The 19,953-nt window shown below is 45.2% G+C and overlaps 1 protein-coding gene across 3 annotated transcripts in view; it reads right to left on the reverse strand.

The window, feature by feature from the left end:
- The window catches only part of kazna (kazrin, periplakin interacting protein a), a 610,507-nt gene that overhangs the window by 568,500 nt on the left and 22,054 nt on the right, over positions 1-19,953 (reverse strand). Inside the window, exon 2 of one of the 3 annotated variants that reach the window (XM_080214942.1) lies at positions 10,386-10,577. In XM_080214942.1, the coding sequence (XP_080071068.1) occupies positions 10,386-10,473 (88 nt within the window). In that variant the 5' untranslated portion in view covers positions 10,474-10,577. Of the gene's footprint in view, positions 1-10,385; positions 11,085-19,953 lie in introns of those variants that run through there. The other 2 variants (XM_080214943.1, XM_080214945.1) reach the window with 2 other exon arrangements.

Genomic DNA, 19,953 nt, shown 5'->3' on the forward strand with positions numbered 1-19,953 from the left:
TTTGGGCTTATTAAAGGTGTGGATTTAGATAGTTTCCACAGCAAGCAGTGAGGAGGTGCAGGAAGAAGTGGCACTCCTGCAGAAATGATCACCATATCCTCAAGGCCCAGGGTCAAGCAGCATGGAAAGAACCTACACATCTGGGCTAAGCCAGCAGTGGTAACAAGGAGGGATATGACATAGAAGCTGAACAGATGTTAAGTGTTGAGGTGGAAGAAGAGTGTCCAATGCACTGCCGCACCCAATCTCTGCCTTTTAGACTGTGCGGAGTCTGCATGTTCTCCTCGTGTCTGCGTGCGTTTCCTCCAGGAGCTCCAGTTCCCTCCCACAGTCTGAAAGACGTGCTGGTTAGGTGGATTAGCTGTGCTAAATTCTCCCTCAGTGTATCCAAACAGACACTGGAGTGTAGCAACTAGGGGATTTTCACAGTAACTTCATTGCAGTGTTAATGTAAGGCTACTTGAGACACTCATAAATAAATTTTAACAATGACATTTATAATTTAGCATGATTTCTGCATTCTTGAAATGAGTAGCCTGCCATTACCAGAAAATCCAGGATATACAAATTATTATTGGAAAGCCTGAGGCGTACTCTTCCAGATCACCTTCAGTCACATTATTTAACCCTTGCCCTTCCTCCAGTTAGGATCTGAACCCCATTTTAGAAAGACCAGGAGGAACATTCCTCTACTCTGTGCAGAGTATTAATGCTTTTGTACATGTGCGTCATAATATGAAGGCTGCTGCTTCGACATTCTGCACTAATTCCCAATCTTAATTCTAACCTAGATAATAAGTTCTCAGTGGCGGAACTTAATTACCCTTCACTTAATGCAATCAAATCATAAACAAAATCAAAGTTAGCAGAAGCAGAGACAAAAGTCAGTAACATTGAACAATACAGTGTATAATAAAACTGCACAGAATCAATCTTATCCGACAATAAGAAAAAGCACTCCATCAGGTTAGAGTAGATCACGTTAAAGGAGTCAGTATTTGCCAAATAAAATTATTTAGGATTCTATATCATTGTTTGTTGTCCTGTGAAAGCCTTGGAGATGGTATTGATTTGCAGTTCTCATGGAAACCCCTCCTCTCTCTCTCTCTCTCCCCCCCCCCCCGGGATGGTGGACCACTTGGAGAATTTCATAGAATCATAGAATCCCTGCACTGCAGAAGGAGGCCTTTCGGTCCATTGAGCTTGCACTGACCACAATCCCACCCACGCCCTATCCCCGTAACCCCACATATTTACCCTAGCTAATCCTCCTGACACTAAGGGTCAATTTATCATGGCCAATCAACCTAACCTACACATCTTTGGAGGGTGAGAGGAAACCGAAGTACCTGGAGGAAACCCACGCAGACACAGGGAGAATATGCAAATCCGCACAGACAGTGACATGAGGCCGGAATTGAACCCGGGTCCCTGGCGCTGTGAGGTAGCAGTGCTAACGGCCGTGCCACCACAGCCAATTTGGTTGACTGTTGTCCAGTGTTCTCACATCACCTTCCCCCTTCTAGCAGCCCTGTTCCATTCGTTTGTAGATTGAATGTTTACTCTTTCCAGAATGAGAAAGCTGAGGGGTGCCCCAGTTGGGGGTCTATAAAATTACAAAGGGGTTTCATAGGGAACACATTGAGAAATGCCACCTCATGGGAGGGCACCTTAAGGGGAATGATAAATAGAAAATAAAAGCAGGAGTAGGCTATTTAGCCCTTCAACCCTGCTCCACCATTCATTATGATCATGGCTGATCATCCAACTCAACAGCATGATCCCACATATCCTTTGATCCCCTTCACCCCAAGATCTATATCTAACACTTTCTTGAAAACATACAGGGCGGGATTTTCTGGCCTTGCTCTTCCCAAAGCTGGAAAATCCCGGCCGGACCTTTGCATGGTCCACCCCTCGCCTGCTATGATTCCCGTGCCAGGCAAGATTGGAAAATTCCCTCCGCAATGTTTTAATGCTTTCTGTGGAAGTGAATTCCACTGGGTTACCTGTACATAAGAGAATATAAGAGAATCACCAGTAAGTGAAAGGCAGGATTCATGAGTAACTCTGTTAGCCAGGGAGGGATTAGAATGTGGAAACTGCTATCGCGCAGCACAGAGGTGAATAACACAGACACAGTTAAGGGTGATTCTGAATAAATGCGTGAAGGAGAAAGGAGCACAAGGATTCACTGATAGGGTTGGAAGAAGTAAAGCTGAAGGAGGCTCATGTGAAACACAAATACAGACACAGACGAGCTCGGCTGAATACCCTGTATGTTCTGTGTGCTTAATTCCATACAATTAGCTGTCCCGGTGACTGACCACAGGGTCGGCTCTCTCTTTGGGACACTGATCTCACCAACGTTGTCGTCATTCTCTGGGTTGTGTCCAGGGATACACCCATATTTCAAAACATCCTTCAGTCCCATTTGGAACCAGCTGACCATTACGACAGCGATAAAGAGAAAATATGCAGATACCAAGACGGTTCAACATCAAAGTACGGGACGAATTTGGTGCCGGGATTTCTCAATTCTGACAAAGGAACTCCACCCCAAACTGGAATCAATTTTCCCTTTCAGACCTGCCTTCGAATTTACAGCACCTCCTATTTTTAAATTCAGCCACACATGTTGGCGCAGAGATTATTGGATCAGTTTGTCCCTCAGAGAGTGAGGCAGATTTGGCTTTGCCCCACACCTTTTAGATTGCATCACTGAATGTCCAGAAATGAATTGGGTTCATGGTGTTATCAACTCGGAGTTTATCGAAGCACTAACAACGGCAGACGCTGTGGATCTCTGGGCTATTGTGAACCTGAAGAGTTCATCTTATGGATGGACCATCCCAATCAACTGCCCTTAGTTTTTTTTAAACTTTATTTATTAGTCACAAGTAGGCTTATATTAACACTGCAGTGAAGTTACTGTGAAAAATCTCCTAGTTGCCAATCTCTGGTGCCTGTTCGGGTGCACTGAGGGAGAATTTAGCATGGCCAACGCACCTAACCAGCACACCTTTCAGACTGAGAGAGGGAACTGCAGAATCCAGAGGAAGCCCACACAGACACGGGGAGAACATGCAAACTCCACACAGACAGTGACCCAAGCCAAGAATCAAACCCGGGTCCCTGGTGCTGTGAGGCAGCAGTGCTAACCACTGTGCCACCTCACAATGTTCCAAGCAGCGATAAAATTAGCCCCAAGGAACCCCATGGTAGAAAATGGTCTGGGCAATATGTTACCATCCACCCATTCTGCTCCTCACCCAATATTCACCCCCTGCAGCTTTAACTGAACGGAATTATGTGGGCGACACAATTCCACCTCCTTATTACAGAAGATGAATTTCTACCTTCACTTCTCCTCACCTCACCTCTACCACCCCACCGAAGCCCCCCTTGACTAAGTTGTGACAAACCCGCTTGGTACAGGTTCTTCACTGAAGGGCATTCATTGCATTATCTTTCATGGTTAAAACTGGGCTTTATTGGAAACAGGGAGCATGGATTCTCTCAGAACATTTGCTTGGGAGTTGGAGATTGGAAAATGACAGGTCTACTGACCAATATTTCAGTATGTACTGGCAAAAGAGGACATGTTCCTGTGTTCTAAACTTCTAAAGATCAGCTGATGAGTTGGAGTTTTACACTCATCATCTGAAAACCTCAAAAACTGTGGAATTCAGCCCCTTCCTCAGTCTTACCTTCTCCTTACCGCACCCAGCACTCCCTCGCCCTGCCCTTCAGTCTATAATCATTTAAAACACAATCTTAGTCTCACTTAACTACTGTGGTTTATTTCACCTTATTTCATCTCCCTCCGACTCTGTTCCAATCCAGTGCTGCCCTGCACTTTGGGCCTTGGCTGTGTCACCACTATTTACTTATTAATTAAAAACTAACTGTACAGGAACCATTGATATGGTGAAACAGAGCAATCAGTTAACAAAAAGAATTGTTTATTCAGGCCTGTATTGCTTTCACTCCCCAATTCCTCCCCATCAGACAGTGACATGACACTAAAACAAAAAATGCTGGAAAATCTCAGCAGGTCTGGCAGCACTGAGAAAATAGAGCCAACATTTCACACCCTTTGTCAGAGCTAAAAGCAAAGAGAATAGGGTGAGATTTGTATTGTGAGGTTAAGGGAGGTGTTGGGGGGGCTATAAAATGATAGGAATGGCACAGACTAAGGGAATGTAAATGGTGGTGATAAAGGTTGCGAATTATGCTAAGAGCATCCATTAACTAACATGACAATGTTTCTGTTGCAGTTCTGAAAGGGTTGAGCCATAGGTCTTGAGTTAAGTTCTGGGTGCTTTTCAGGGTTTCATCTCATGTTCAGTGCAAACTTGACTTGTTTATCAAGTGGAACTTGGCTGTTCCGTGCGCAGCATGGTTACTGAGTAACTAGTGTTCTTGCACCATGTACCAACCAGTCCTTTACAGTGAGTAAATGAATGTTGTTATTTGGTAAGCGAATGTTTGGGGGAGGGGAGCACTGAACTCTACTGCCTGCACCATCGTCAGTGCAGTCGGTGACTGAAGTAAGCAATACCAATACTTACAGCGATAGTTTTTGTTAGTGCCTGAGGCTAGGCTTCCATCTTCAAAATGTCATTCTCCCAGTGTAGTACAAAAGGTGATTTGATTTGAACTTTTACAGAGATGTCACAGGAGAATGCAGCTCATGCCAGTCTTGTGCAGTGGAATGCAATCCATTCTCAGCATCCCAGCACCTTTCAGACGTGGCAGGATCAGGAAATTTGCTGTTTTTAGCTGTTTTTTTAAATCCATTTGTAGGACGTGGGCGTCACTGGCTGGCCAGCATTTAATGCTCATCACTAGACGCCTTTGAAGGGCAGTCCTGGAATCATATGTAGGCCAAACAAGATCAGAACGGCAAATTTCCTCTCCGAAAGGACATTAGTGAACCAGATAGGTTTCCCGACAGCAATGGTTCCATGGTCATCAGTAGATTCTTAATTCCACATTTTTTTTATTGAATTCAAATTCCACCATCTGCCATGGCGGGATTTGAACCCATGTCCCCAAAACATTAGCTGAACATCTAGTTTAATAATCTAGTGATAATACCACTAGGCCATCGCCACCCCAGAATTCTGACGTACATATTAAGCATTTATCAATCACTGTCAATTCTTGTGTATCCCACTGGCTGAAATCCATAAAAAGGGAGTGTCTGCTTTGTGTTCAGTGCTACCCTCTCAGCAATTTTCTCGTTCGGACGTGGGGCAGTAAATCCCCTTCCCAATCCATGGATAAACCAGTATCAGAGGTCACCATCGCAGACATCAAAACAACCTTCTTGAAAATCAACCCACGGAAAGCGCCTGGCTCGGATGGGGTACCCAGACGAGCACTCAGATCTTGCACAAATTAGCCAGCAGGGGTATTCACAGATATCTTCAATCTCTCTTTACACCAATCTGAGGTCACTATCTGCTTCAAGAAGATGACTATCATCCTGCCACCAAAGAAAAGCCAGGCAGTGTGCCTTAATGACTATTGTCCAGTGGCTCTGACATCTATCATTATGAAATGTTTCAAAAGGTTAGTCATGGCACAAAGCAATTCTGGCCTCCCAGATTGCCTGGATCCACTACAGTTCATCCTATCATCGCAACAGGTCTACAGCAGATGCCATCTCCCTGGCCCTGCACTCAACCCTGGAACACCTAGATATAACAAAGACAGCAATGTCAGCCTTCTATATATTGACTACAGCTCAGCCTTCAACATCATTATTCCCACGAAATTCACCTCCGAACTCTGTGACTTGGGCCTCGGCACCTCCCTCTGCAATTGGATCTGAGACTTCCTAATCCACAGACCACAATCACTAAGGGTAGGCAACAACACCTCCTCCACAATCATCTTCAACATCTGTGCCCCACAAGGCTGTGTTCTCAGCCCCTTACTATACCCCTTATACACCTATGACTGAGCAGGAAAATCCCCTTCAAGTTGATTTTCAATTTTGCTGACGACACCACCGTAGTGGGTCGGATATCAAACAATGATGAGACAGAGTACAGGAATGAAATACAGAATCTGGTGAACTGGTGCAATGACAATAATCTGTCCCTCAACAAAATGAAAGAGATTGTCATTGACTTCAGGAAACGTTGTGGAGGACATGCCTCTGTCTACATCAACAGGAATGAAGTGAAAATGGTTGACAGCTTCAAATTTCTAGGTGTCCAGATCACCAACAACCTGTCCTGGTCCTTCCAATCCTACATCACAGTTAAGGAAGGCCACCAACGCGTCTACTTTCTCAGGAGGCTAAGGAAATTTGAGATGTCTGCTATGACTCTCACAAATTTTTACAGATGCACCATAGGAAGCATTCTTCTGGTTGTATCACAGCTTGGTATGGCTCCTGCTCTGTCCAAGACCACAAGAAACTACAAAGGGTTGTGAATCATGCAAATCAACCTCCCATCCACTGACTCAGTCTACACTTACTGCTACCATTGAAAAGCAGCCAGCATAATCAAGGACCCCACTCACTCCAGACTTACTCTCTTCTACCTTCTTCCATTGGAAAAAAAGATATAAAAGTCTGAGGACACACACCAACTGACTCAAAAAAGGCTTTTTCCCTGCTGCTATCAGATTTGTGAATGGACCTAACTCACATTAAGTTGATCTTTCCCTACACCCCAGCTATGACTGTAACACTACATCCTGTACTGTCACTTCCCTTCGCTATATATGGTATGCTTTATCTGCATAGCACGTAAGAAACAACACTTCTCACCATATACTGATACGTGCGATAATAATAAATCAAATCAAATCAAAAACTCAAATCAATCCCAAACAGTGAATCCTGTTTATCCACCAATGCCGCTGTTATCCTGCCTCTGGGTTTCATGACTGCTCTGGCAGGCTGTGTTCCTATCCCACTCCGCTGAAACACTTAGATCCCCGGGTGAATTCCAACCAATTCTTAGTGGCTCCCATCCTGTTCTGGATGGGGGGGAGAGTGTTTCTGACTCTGCCCAGCACCCCCTTCAGAGATACCCTCCATGCCAAAATCTATCCCAAACGTGAGACCACAAGCAATAATCCCCAGATGGACCACACACATTAGTGACAACCTGCAAACATCCCTTCCATTCCCAATTCTCTTCTTCCCAATCCCCTGGGCAACAACATCCTCACTTCAAAGATGCTATATAAATATAGGAAACATCCCAAGGTGCTGCTTTGGAGCACTATAAAGCAAAGTGTGATACTGAACCATACAAAGATATATTAGGGCAGATGACCAAAAACATGGTCAAAGTGGTAAGGTTTCAGACACATCTTAAAGAAGGAAAGTGAGGCGGTGAGGTGTAGGGAGGGAATTCCAGAGCTTGTGGCCTTGGCAACTGAAAGCACGGCTGCCAATGGTGGAGCGATTATAATTTGGAATGGACAAGAGGCCAGAATTAGAGGAGCACAGATATCTCGGAGGTTTGTAGGGGTTGAGGGCATTATAGGGATAGGGAGGAGCAAAGGCCATACCTCGGACAGATATGGGTTCACAGCCCAAGCACGGCACAGGACAGGAAAGGGGTGAAACCCCTGACACAGGCTGGAGGAAGCCACATCAGATTAAAGAACGCTGGTAGTATCGAGGGCTGCTGCTGTTTGGAAACAGAAGAAGGATTATCGAAAGACAGAAGGAAGCATCATGTGAAACCATCAAAATAGACGCAGTTGACTTGCAAGATGCAGCTGGTGATTTCAGGCACATTAACTATCCATCTGTTTACGGCAGAGAGAATAGAAATCAGGTCCTATCTGCTCCTAATGAACAATTCCCCTCCCTTCACCATCAAATACTAATGCCCTTGTACATTCATTGATTTTCCCTAAAGGTGCCTTTATTTCATTGTGGGTTGATTATGAGCATTTATAGACAGTCCCTTAAGTATCAGTAGCGGACCATGTTGCAATTAGGCAGCAGTTAAAATGCAGACAGTAATAAAAGAATCCGTTTGTAGATTGAAACAGCACCTGCTGCATGTTAAGTTATTCCAAATCTTAAAGCAATCCCTTTATCATTTAAAGCTTGGAGTTTAAATTAACCTGAATGTTGGAACATCACAATACCTGGAGTAAAATAACACAGGTCTGATGCAGGTAAACAATAAACTTTTCATGAGGTATTGTAGATTACCCAAAACCCACAAAGGGTTAGGAGATCGAGGAACTACGATGGTCATGGAATCCTTTTAGTGCAGAAGGAGGTCATTCAGCCCATCATGTCTGCTTTGACCCTCTGACACAGCATCTTACTCAGGTTCACACACACACACACACACCCCACACCCCCCCCATCTCTGTAACTCCACACACTTCCCTACACATTTTGGGACACTAAGGGGCAATTTAGCATGGCTAATTCACCTGACTTGCATATCTTTGGAGTGTCAGAGGAAACCGGAGCACTCGGAGGAAACCCACGCAGACATGGGGAGAAGGTGCAGACTTGACGCAGACAGTCACTCGAAGCCGGGATTGAACCCGGGTCCCTGGCGCGGCGAGGCAGCAGTGCTAACCACTATGCCACCGTGCCACTTTAATATCCTCATGTCTCTTGTATTGTGCATTCCCTACATGTTGTTGAACTATTCCACTATGGAGAGACAACAGAGCTAACATTTATGATCATACGTCAGCGTTGACAAAGGAAAATAGAATCCCTACAGTACAGGGAGAGGCCATTCAGCCCATTGAATCTGCACCACAATTCCACTTAGGAACTACCCCCATATCTCTACATATTTACCCGCTAATCCCTCTAACCTATGCATCTCAGGACACTAAGAGGAATTTTAGCATGGCCAATCAACCTAACCCACACGTCTTTGGACTGTGGGAGGAAACAGGAGCACCCAGGGGAAACCCACGCAGACAGGGGGAGAATGTGACCCGACAGTGACCTGAGCTGGGAACTGAACCCATGTCCCTGGAGCTGTGAAGCAGCTGCTAACCACTGTGCTACCGTGCCACCCCAGACTCAGAACATTGGCTCTATTCTCTCTCCACAGACGCTGTCAGATTTTCCAGCATTGTCTGTTTTTGTTTCAAGTTCCAGCGTCTGCAGTATTTGATGCTATTATGGAAGCCATTGAGGATAAGTCTGATACTGTCTGTATTTGCTGGGACCTAGGTAGCAACCTGGGCAGGGCTTGGCCAAAGCTTTTCCCCATTTTCTTCACTGAGACCCCAGTTTAGCCATATTTTAGCTGGGATTGAGAAAGTAAACATAAGGATTCAACTAGGGTTTGCAAGTTGAGAGAGGTGGAGCATTGACAAATAGCTGCTGTGGGTGGGTGCATGAGGAAATGGGATGCAAGGTAAGATGTGTCATGTGTGATCTGTACTGCGCAAGGGTCAATTCAGGGTTGCAACTATTTCCAGTTGGAAGATTTGTAGGAACTAATGGCCCAGACGCCAAAGTGGCTTGGAGTGCTGCAGAAGTGTGGGCCATATATATTTGCTATCAGACCAAAGACTTCTTGTGAGGCAAACTCAACACAGAGTCCAGGTCCCCTGTGTATGCACGCCTGTCTGTGGTCATGGCTCAGCAATCACGGGGAGCTCCACAGGCCAAACAACAGAGACAACTGATGATAATTACTGTCGACCCACTGCCAAGCAGGGGAAATGTGTGAGGTTATGGGAATAGGGCCGGGGTGGGATCGTGGTCGGTACAGGCATGATGGGCTGAATGGCCTCGTTCTGTACTGTAGGGACTCTATGATAGCGTGGGAAGACTGACAGATTTTGATTAGGGATGAATGTCAAGGGATATGGGACAGCAGTGAGGTACAGTCAGAGCTGCCATGTTCTAAATGAATGATGGCTTACACTCATAGAACCCCTACTGTACAGAAGGAGGCCATTCAGCCCATCATGTCTGTACTGACCACAATACCACCCAGGCCCTATTCCCGTAACCCCACACATTTACCCTGCTAATCTCTCTGCCACTAGGGGTCAATTTAGCAATCCACCTAATCCGCACATCTTCAGACTGTGGGAGGAAACCAGAACACCCGGAAGAAACCCATGCAGACATGGGGAGAATGTGCAGTCTCCACGCAGACAGTGATCCAAGGCCGGAATTGAATCCTGGTCCCTGGCGCTGTGGGGCAGCAGTGCTAACCACTGCGCCACCCACGCTGTGCTCCCTCCTGCTATGTTTTGGTGTCTGTATTCCACCCATGAGGATCCAACCCCAGAACAAGATGGCTAAAAAAACAAACACAAACACAATCTCTAGAAATCACGATGAGTATATCAAGAGTTTAATTTCTATAAAACCCAAAGACAAAATGGAGGAATGAACTGACCTGCCTGCATGATCTCACACTGATGCCCAAAGACCTGCGTGAAGGTAGTGCTGTTCTCCCCTGGGCTCATCGTTGTCGACATGTCCATGGCTTGTGGATCTTAATCATGCACTGTGCCTCACGTCCTGGTTCCCAAGCCTCCTGTGTGGCCAGCCTCGCAATCCCACGACACAGGCTCCCAAAGTTTCCTGGCTGAAGTTGCGACCCCAGGAAGGAGGAATTCAAAGCAATTGATGAGTGGAGTTAAAGCTAACAGGCACTGATTGATTCCTTAACACTACAAAGCCTGTCTTTACAGCTCTCCCCCCCCCTCTCTCTCTCTGCTCTCAGGCTGTCAAGCAGCAATCATCCAGTACTATACAATTGCTCTGAAGTGCGACACACTCTATTTTCCAAACCTGCCCTCTCAGTAATAATATTTCTAACGTTTCTGTAGCCAGTCCTCACAGATGGATCTCCCCTCGCTGTTCTGCTGTCAACAGTCAGTAGCTGCTCTGTGATCCTTCACCAGAAACCAGAGATTTGCCCTTCAGCTTCCTTAGTCGGTGTGTGTGGACTGGCCTTGGCAGCGATTTCCAGATTAGCTCACAGCTGAAAGGCTCTTCTTAAGGAGGGAGAGAGCGACAGAGAATGTGGGGCCACCTAGTTAAACTGCCTGCTTCTCACAGTGACAGCACCCCACTGCAAAGGCTGTCACTGAAAACCGAGAATAGACAGAGAGGTGGAAACTCAGTCTGGAGCTGAAGCCACAGTACAAGGATCACAGCACTGTCCCTCTACTTCACAATCATTAATTAAGGCTGAGGATTGGATGCTGAGGACAGTCAAGGGGATTAAAGCCACTACAATTTCCAAACCTCCCCAAAGCTACAAAGTGCCTGTTGATTTTGGGTTGAAAATGAGAGAAAGAAATCAGCAGTAACCCCTTCACTGCTGGGAAACATTCCCTTCTACTGCTCGAAGCTTTTTAAAATGTGCACTTTGTTGTTTTGCATTGGATTAATCTCATTATATTTTTGGCGCCACTTTGTCCTTCCCCCTGCCCTCCCCCACCCCACCACCAAGCCCCCAAATGTTAAAGATTTGTAAAATTCTGAAAGCAAGTAGTTATTTCTGGGACATTGGGACCAGATCCAGAGAAGATGGGATCTCTACAATGTCTATACCTGAATAGGACCAGGACAAATGTCCATGCATGGAGATTTGCTAGTGTTGGATGGGGGGTGTGCAGGCGGGGTGTGGGGAGCGGGGGGTTGTATTTTAAACTGGATTAGCAAGGGATTGGGAACCTGAGGGCAAATTCAGACCGGACAAATTCAGAGGGAACAGGAGACAGAAAATTAGAGAGTGACTCTGCATGGCAGAGTAAGCAAAGGTTAAAAGGTCTACAGTAGCATAATTTGGCAGCACAGTAGCATAATGGTTAGTGCCAGAGACCCGGGTTCAATTCCCGGCCTTGGGTCACTGTCTTTGCGGAGTTAGCATGTTCTCCCGGTGTCTGCATGGGTTTCCTCCAGGTGCTCCAGTTTCCTCCCACAGTCCAAAAGATGTGCAGTTTAGGTGGATTTGCATTTATTAATGGGGGGTTTGAGTTTAAGAGCCATGGGGTTATGCTGCAACTATACAGGACCTTGGTGAGACCACATTTGGAATTTTGTGTGCAGTTTTGCTCACCTCACTGTAAGAAGGATGTGGAAGCATTGGAGAGAATGCAGAGGAGATTTACCAGGACGCTGCCTGGTTTGGAGAGTAGGTCTTATGAGGAAAGGTTGAGGGAGCTGGGGCTTTTCTCTTTGGAGCAGAGGAGGATGAGAGGTGACTTAATAGAAGTTTATAAGATGATGAGGGAGATAGATAGAGTGGACGTGCAGAGACTATTTCCTCAGGTGGATGTAGCTGTTACTAGGGGGCATAACTATAAGGTTCACAGTGGGAAATATAGGAGGGATGTCCGAGGTAGATTCTTCACTGAGAGAGTTGTTGGGGTGTGGAAAGCTCTGCCTGCTGTGATAGTGGAGTCGGAGACTTTAGGAACTTTCAAGTGGTTATTGGATAGGAACACGGAGCACTTCTGAACGATAGGGGGGTGGGATAGCTTGATCTTGGGTTCGGACCGAGGGCCGGAGGGCCTGCATTGTGCTGTACTGTTCTATGTTATATTAGCCATGATAAATTGCCCCTTGTGTCCAAGGATGTGTAGGTTAGGGGGATTACTTGGGTAAATGTGTGGGGTTATGAGGTAAGGGCAGGGGGTGGGCCTGGGTAAGGTACTATGTCAGAGAGTCAGTGCAGGCTCAATGGGCTGAATGGCCTCCTTGCACACTGTAAGAGTTCTATGATTCTAAAATGCACTTAAATCCAGGGAATATTGCAAACAAAGCCAGAGAGCTGAGGACACAGACTGGAAGATGGCAGCATGATACCATCACGATAATGAAACATGGCTTCGGCAGCAGTGAAAATGGCAGATTAACAACCCTGGATATAGAGTTTTCAGGCAGGATAGAGAAGGGAAGTAAAAGTGGGGGATGTAGCATTATTGATTGATATATTGGGATGATATACTAAACGTGGCCAGATGTACTGAGCTCAGAAATAAAAAGGAACACTACTAGGAGTTAACTACATTTGCCTAAATGCTGAGAGAGAGAGATCAGTGAGCAATTTCTTTCTAGTTCATTCGTGGGACATAGGCATCACTGGCTGGCCAGCATTTATTGCCCATCCCTAGTTGCCTGAGGGCAGTTAAGACTCAACCACGTTGCTGTGGCTCTGGAATCCTAGGTAGCCCAGATCAGGTAAGAACGGCAGATTTCCTTCCCTGAAGAACATTAGTGAACCAGATGGGGAAATATGTGGGGAAACTTCTGAGGGCAAAAACAGTCGGACAATAACAGTTGGGTACTTCAACTACTCTTAATATCAACAGGGACTGTCTGAAAGGCACAGAGAGCACAGCATTTTTGAATTGCGTTCAAGAGAACTTTTCTAGCTTGCAAACCCAAATCTAGATTTCTGCCAAAATTCCCCGACCGTGCCTGTGGCTGGGATTTTCCAGTCCTGCTGCTGTGAATGGAGTTTTGGCTGAATGCCAAATTCTTTGTTCTCACTGGCAGCTGTGTGGGAAAACAAGAGCAGAGAAAATACCGCCCCACATCTTAGGAAGTGAAGCTAGGCATGTGGATGACGTATGAATGGCTGACTATTTCGGAGATAGCTAGTGACATAATACAATTAGGTTTAGCGTCATTATGGACCAGGATAAAGATGGAACCAGAATGAAAGTTCTGAGTTGGGGAAAGACACATGTTACAGCGCTGTGAGGTGATGTGGTGAAAGTGGACTCAAGATACAGATACTCAAAGGGTCAATGCGAAGTATCCCAGAACAAGATTCTGTGGGCACAATGTAGACATTTCCCCACAAAGGAAAAGGACAGTTCTGTCAAATCTGGAAGCCCTTGTTTATCCAGAAGCATACAGGGTAAGATAAATCAGGAAAAGAAAGTTTATGACAGTCATAGAACCATAGAATCCCTACAGTGTAGAAGGAGGCCATTTGGCCCATTGAGTCTGCACTGACCATAATCCCACCAAACCCTATCCCCATAACCCCATGTATTTATCCTAGCTAGTCCCCCTGACACTAAGGGTAATTTAGCATGACCAATCAATATAACTAGCACATCTTTGATTGTGGGAGGAAACTGGAGCACCCGGAGGAAACCCACACAGACACAGGAAGAACGTGCAAACTCCACACAGACAGTGACCCAAGCTCGGAATTGAACCCGGTCCCCTGGTGCTGTGAGGCAGCAGTGCTAAACACTGTGCCGCTGTGTCAGAAAATCATTTAATTCTGTAGAAAGCCTAGAATATAGAAAGTAAAGGGGGAAGTATAAAGCGTAATTAGGAAAGCAAAGAAAAAGTTTTGGCAGGTCAAATAAAAGCAACCAAAGATGTTTTACCAATACATTAAGAGCAAGAGGATAACTAAGTAAAGGGTAGGGCCTCTGAGAGATGTACATCATTACTTATCCATTAATGCTGAAGGTGTGGGCAGGGTTCTCAATGAGCACTTTGTCTTCACTAATGAGAGGGATGAATCAGACATTCTAGTTAAAGAGGAATGTGAAATATTTAATACAATAAGCTTGGTGAGAGAGGAAGTACTGGAAGAACTGTCTCCTTGAAGATGGACAGATCATGAGGGCCAGATTAATGTATCACAAGCTGTTGAAGGAAGCCAGGGAGGAAATAGCGGATGCTCAAAGGATTATTTTCCAGTCCTCACAAGATACAGGTGAGGTACCAGAGGATTAGAGGTCCGTGAATGTGGTATCATTATTTTAAAAAGGTAAAAGGTATAGACCAAAATCTGACTTTAGTGGTGGGCAAATTATTGGAAACAATTCTGAGAAGCAGGATAAACTCACTTAGAAAGGCACAGATGGATCCAGGATAGTCAGCATGGTTTTGTCAGGGAAGGTTCAGGTCTTACTAATTTAATCCATTTTTTGAAGAAGCAACAAGGAGGATTGATCAGGGTAATAGAGTAGATATTGTCTACGTGGATTTTAGAAAAGTACTTGATAAGGTAGTCTGGTCAGAAAAATGAAATCCTGTGGGGTACAAGGGAAGGTAGTGAGTTGAATCCAAAATTCACTCAGTGACAGAAAGCTAAAGTAATGGTTTTTGTGAACAGTTTCCAGTGGCATTCCACAGGGCTGAGTGTTGGAACCCTTGCTGCTTGTTGTGTATATTAATTATTGCAGATGACAAATAAAAGTTGATCGTGAAGCTATGGACTCCAGAATTTTATCAATGGTTTGGTTGAGTGGACAGAGACGTAGCAAATGAAATTCAATCTAGAAAAGTGAGGTAATGCATTTGGGGAGGTCAAACAGAGCAAGGGAACACTCAATAAATGGGAAGATATTGGGAGAGGTAGAGGAAGTGAGAAACCTTGGTGTGCTTGTCCACAGGTCCCAGAAGGTGGCAGGACAGGTGGACAAGGTGGTCAAGAAAGCAAATGGAATGCTTTCCTTTATTGGGTGAGGTATTGAATACAAAAACAGGGACACAATGATGGAAGTGTATAAATTTCTGGTTAGGCCACAATTGGAATTTTGTGTGCAATACTAGGGGTCACAGTCTAAGAATAAGGGGTAAGCCATTGAGGACTGAGATGAGGAAGAATTTCTTTACTCAAGGAGTTGTGAACCTGTGGAATTCTCTCCCACAGAAAGCTGTTGGGGCCAGTTCGTTAGACATGTTCAAGAGGGAGTTGGACGTGGCCCTTGTGACTAAAGGGATCAAAGGGAATGGAGAGAAACCAGAAGCAGGATACTGAAAGTGCATGATCAGCCATGATCATATTGAATGCTGGTACAGGTTCCAAGGGCTGAATGCCCTACTCCTGCACCTATTTTCTATATTTCTGTTACAGGAAGGACATAATTGCTGTGGGGAGAATGCAAAGAAGAATCACAAAAATGTTGTCAGGGCTTGAAAATTGCGGCTATGATATAAAATTGGATAGGACAGGGCACATAGAATTATCACAGAATCCCTACTGTACAGAAGGAGGCTATTTGCCATATCCAGTCTGTACTGACCACACCCCACCCAGACCCTATTCCCCTAACCCCACCTATTTACCCTATTAATCCTCTGGCACTAGGATTAATTTAGCATGGCCAATCCAGCTAACCTGCACATCTTTGGACTGTGGGAGGAAACTAGAGCACCCAGAAGAAACCCACGCTGACACGGGGAGAACGTGCAGGCTTCACACAGGCAAGTCCGGGATTGAACCTGGCTCCCTGGCGTTGTGAGGCAGAACTGCTAACCACTGTGTCACCGTGCCACCCTAACTGTTCTTTTCTTTAGAACAAAGGAGAATCTAATTGAGGTGGATGGAATTATGAGAGGCCCGGAATGAACAGGGATAACCTTGTTTCCCCCGAACTGAGGGGTCAATTATCAGGGGGCACAGATTTAAGGGGATTGATAGAAAAAGTAGAGGGGACATGAGGAGGAATTTCTTCACCCAGAAGGGTGTTTGGAAGTTGCTGCCTGGTTTGATCATGGAGGCAGAAACTCCCAACTTATTTACCTGGATCTGCACCTAAAGTGTTGTCGCCTGCAAGGCTGCAGACTGGATGCTGGAAGGTGGGTTTAGAATGGATGGCTAGTTTCCCAGCCAGCGCAGACATGATGGGCCAAATGGCCTCTCTTTCTCTGTGGTTTCTATGGTTTCTATGATGGCAAGTCTCCCCGCAGCCCGTGCCCCCGTCCCAGCAGTTCACTGCAGTGCTGCCTGCTGTTCCTGTGAAGATGATTATGAAATGTTAGATATTCTGTCTGGCTTCATGCCGTAAGTGTGACAATTTGTTCTCACTGACTCTACAGCAAGTGGGATTAACGCTTTTAAAAACACGTTAACTGTGTTCTTATTTACGCATCTGTGCTCTGAATTTCAAACTGAATTTGCCTGCAATATGTTTCAGATGGTTATGGTTTCTATTGGTTTTGAAGTGCTTTTGGGACTGCCTGAGGGTGTGAAATGCCTAATAAATATTTACATGTTCCTTCTTTCACAATAATCCGGAGGGTCATTAATTATCAGAGAAAACAGCGTTAATTGTACTCCAGTCTTCTTCTGATTATACCACAGCTATCAAATCCAGAGCATTATCACTCTGAAAGCGTCATACAGCTTTTAATTTAGTCTCTGATGGGATGTGGGTTGCTTTGTTGCCATCCCTAGTTGTCCTTCAACTGAGCGGTGTGCTGGGTCATGTCAGAGGGCATTTAAGAGTCAACCACATTGCTTTGGGCCTGGAGTCACATGTAGGCCAGACCAGGTAAGGACGGCAGATTTCCTTCCCTAAACCAGGTGGGGTTTTTAACAACATTTGGTGACAATTTGGTGGTCACCATTACTGGCGGATTTCATTCCCGATAGAAACCAGAACTCTGTGCTTCTACTGGGGAGAAAGCAGGATTAGGCAATTGAGTTGGATGACCAGCCATGATGCAATGAATGGCAGAGCAGGCTCAAAGGGCCAAATGGCCTTCTCCTGCTCCTATCTTCTATGTTTCTGTGGTTTTTTTTACAATAATCAACAATGGCTTTATGGTTGTCATTAGATTTTGAATTCCAGATTTGTATTGAGTTCAAATTTCACCATCTGCCATGGTGGGATTTGAACCTGGCTCTACAGAGCATTACCCTAGCTCTCTAGACTAGTCCACAAGATGTGAACTTGTCCACTTTGGTAGGCAGAATAAAAAAGTAGCATACTATTTGAATGGAGAGAGAATGTAGAACTCTGGTGAATTTAAGTCTATTTATTAGTGTCACAAGTAGGCTTACATTAACACTGCAATGATGTTACTGTGAAAATCCACCAGTTGCCACACTCGGATGCCTGTTTGGGTACACTGAGGGAGAATTTAGCATGGCAAATCCATCTAACTAGAACATCTTTCAGACTGTAGGAGGAAATCAGAACACCTGGAGGAAACCTATGCAGGGAGAACATGCAGACTCTGCACAGACAGTGACCCAAGCCAGGAATCGAACCCGGGTCCTGGGCACTGTGAGGCAGCAGTGCCAACCACTGTGCCGCTAGTACAGAGAGATCTGGGTGTTCTGGTACGAGAATCAGAAAAGGTTAGTATGCAGGCACAGCAAGATGACTAGAAAGACAAATGGAGTGTTGTTGTTTATAGCAAAGGAAAATTGAATATAAAAGTAAGGACATTTTGTTAGAGTTGGTGAGACCACATCTGGACTACTGTATACAGTCTTGATCTTATTTAGGAAAGGAGATAAATACAGAAGAAGCGGTTCAGAGAATGTTCACTCAAACTGATTCCAGGGATGAAGGGGGTTATTTTGTGAGGAAAGCTTGAACAGGCTGGGCTATATCCATTAGACTTTGGAAGAATGAAAGGTGACCTTATTGAAACATATAAGCTCTTGACAGTGTGAACGCTGAAAGAATGTTTCCCCTTGTGTGAGAAGCCAGAACATGCAGACACAGTCTCCCATTAAATGGATATGAGGAGAATCTCTTTCCCCTCGAAGGGTTGTGAGCTTGCGGATTCTCTTCCTCAGACAATGGCAGAAGCTGAGTCATTGAATATCTTGAAGGCACGTTCTTCAAAAGGCTGGAGAAGATTGCAGAGGGACCACTGAAAATTCCACTGAGATTTCAGAATTAAGGTAAAGTTGCCATAGTCCCAGATGACCATAGGCTGCTCTCTCCTTTGATTTAACCTGAGGATCACCACAGCTCAGGCGAGGGGTAGAGTTGAGGAGGCGGGGCCTTTGTGTGTAACTTCAGCCAGGACAGGAACTGAACCAAAGATATAGTTCATCAACCAAAGATGCGGTTCAGTGGATTGGCCATGTTAAATTGCTACTTAGTGTCAGGGGGACTAGCAGGGTAAATATGTGGGGTTACGGGGATAGGGTCTGGACGCGATTGTTGTTGGTGCAGGTTCAATGCTTCCTTCTGCACTGTAGGGATTCTATGATTCTAACCCACATTGTTGGCGTCGCTCTGCATCAAAAATGAAGCCTGCGTATGATGGGGGTCAGGAAACATGTTCACCATCTAATTAAGTTCCAACGTGCAAATCCGACATGGATGCAATAATTAGTAACCCCTCGCTCACAATTTGCTATAGCTCACTGATCGAAGACTGGCTTGTCTTCTAAGGTGGAGTGGATCTTCGCTTTGAAGGACACTCATTAGAGATGATCAGAGCTCAGATTAAAACTGTACGGCAAAGGTTCTGACTGGAGATCTCAGGACAGCAGCTAGGAAATGGAAGAGAAGTTAAGAGATAGCCACATATCTGGTTAAAGAAACACATTTTCCAGAGATTAGAGCAAAATACCGAGTGCAGATGTTGGAAATCTGAAATAATAATGCTGGATAAACTCAGCAGGCCTGGAAACATCTGTGGAGAGAGAAATAGAGTTAAATGTTTCAAGCCCAAATGACCTGTGTATCCAGCATTTTCTGTTTTTATTTTGGATTTGCAAGGGGAGTGGGAACGGCTTCCCAATGTGTAGAGTCAAAGTAATTAAAGTTCTAATATTGACCGACAGTTAGAAAACGGTGGCACTGTGGTTAGCACTGCTGCCTCACAGCGCCAGAGACCCGGGTTCAATTCCGGCTTTGGGTGACTGTCTGTGTGGAGTTTGCACATTCTCCCCATGTCTGCGTGGGTTTCCCCTGGGTGCTCTCCTGTTTCCTCCCACAGTCCGAAGATTTGCTGGTTAGGTGGATTGACCCAAACAGGCGCTGAGTGTGGCGACTAGGGGAATTTCACAGTAACTTCATTGCAGTGTTAATGTAAGCCTTACTTGTGACACTAATAAACAAACTTTAAAAAAAACTTTAAAATGGAAGGGTGCACGCTCTTTAAAGAGAAGATTGCAACAGTGAAAATTGCACTGAGATTTAAGAATACAAGGTCAATAAAGCCTACATATAGTCAGTGTGCAGATGGAAGAGAGACCCAACCTATAGTAACACTGCAATCAT

The sequence above is a fragment of the Carcharhinus amblyrhynchos genome, chromosome 30 (genome assembly GCF_965287045.1).
Source record: "Carcharhinus amblyrhynchos chromosome 30, sCarAmb.v2.hapA, whole genome shotgun sequence".
NCBI classification, from domain to species: Eukaryota; Metazoa; Chordata; class Chondrichthyes; order Carcharhiniformes; family Carcharhinidae; genus Carcharhinus; species Carcharhinus amblyrhynchos.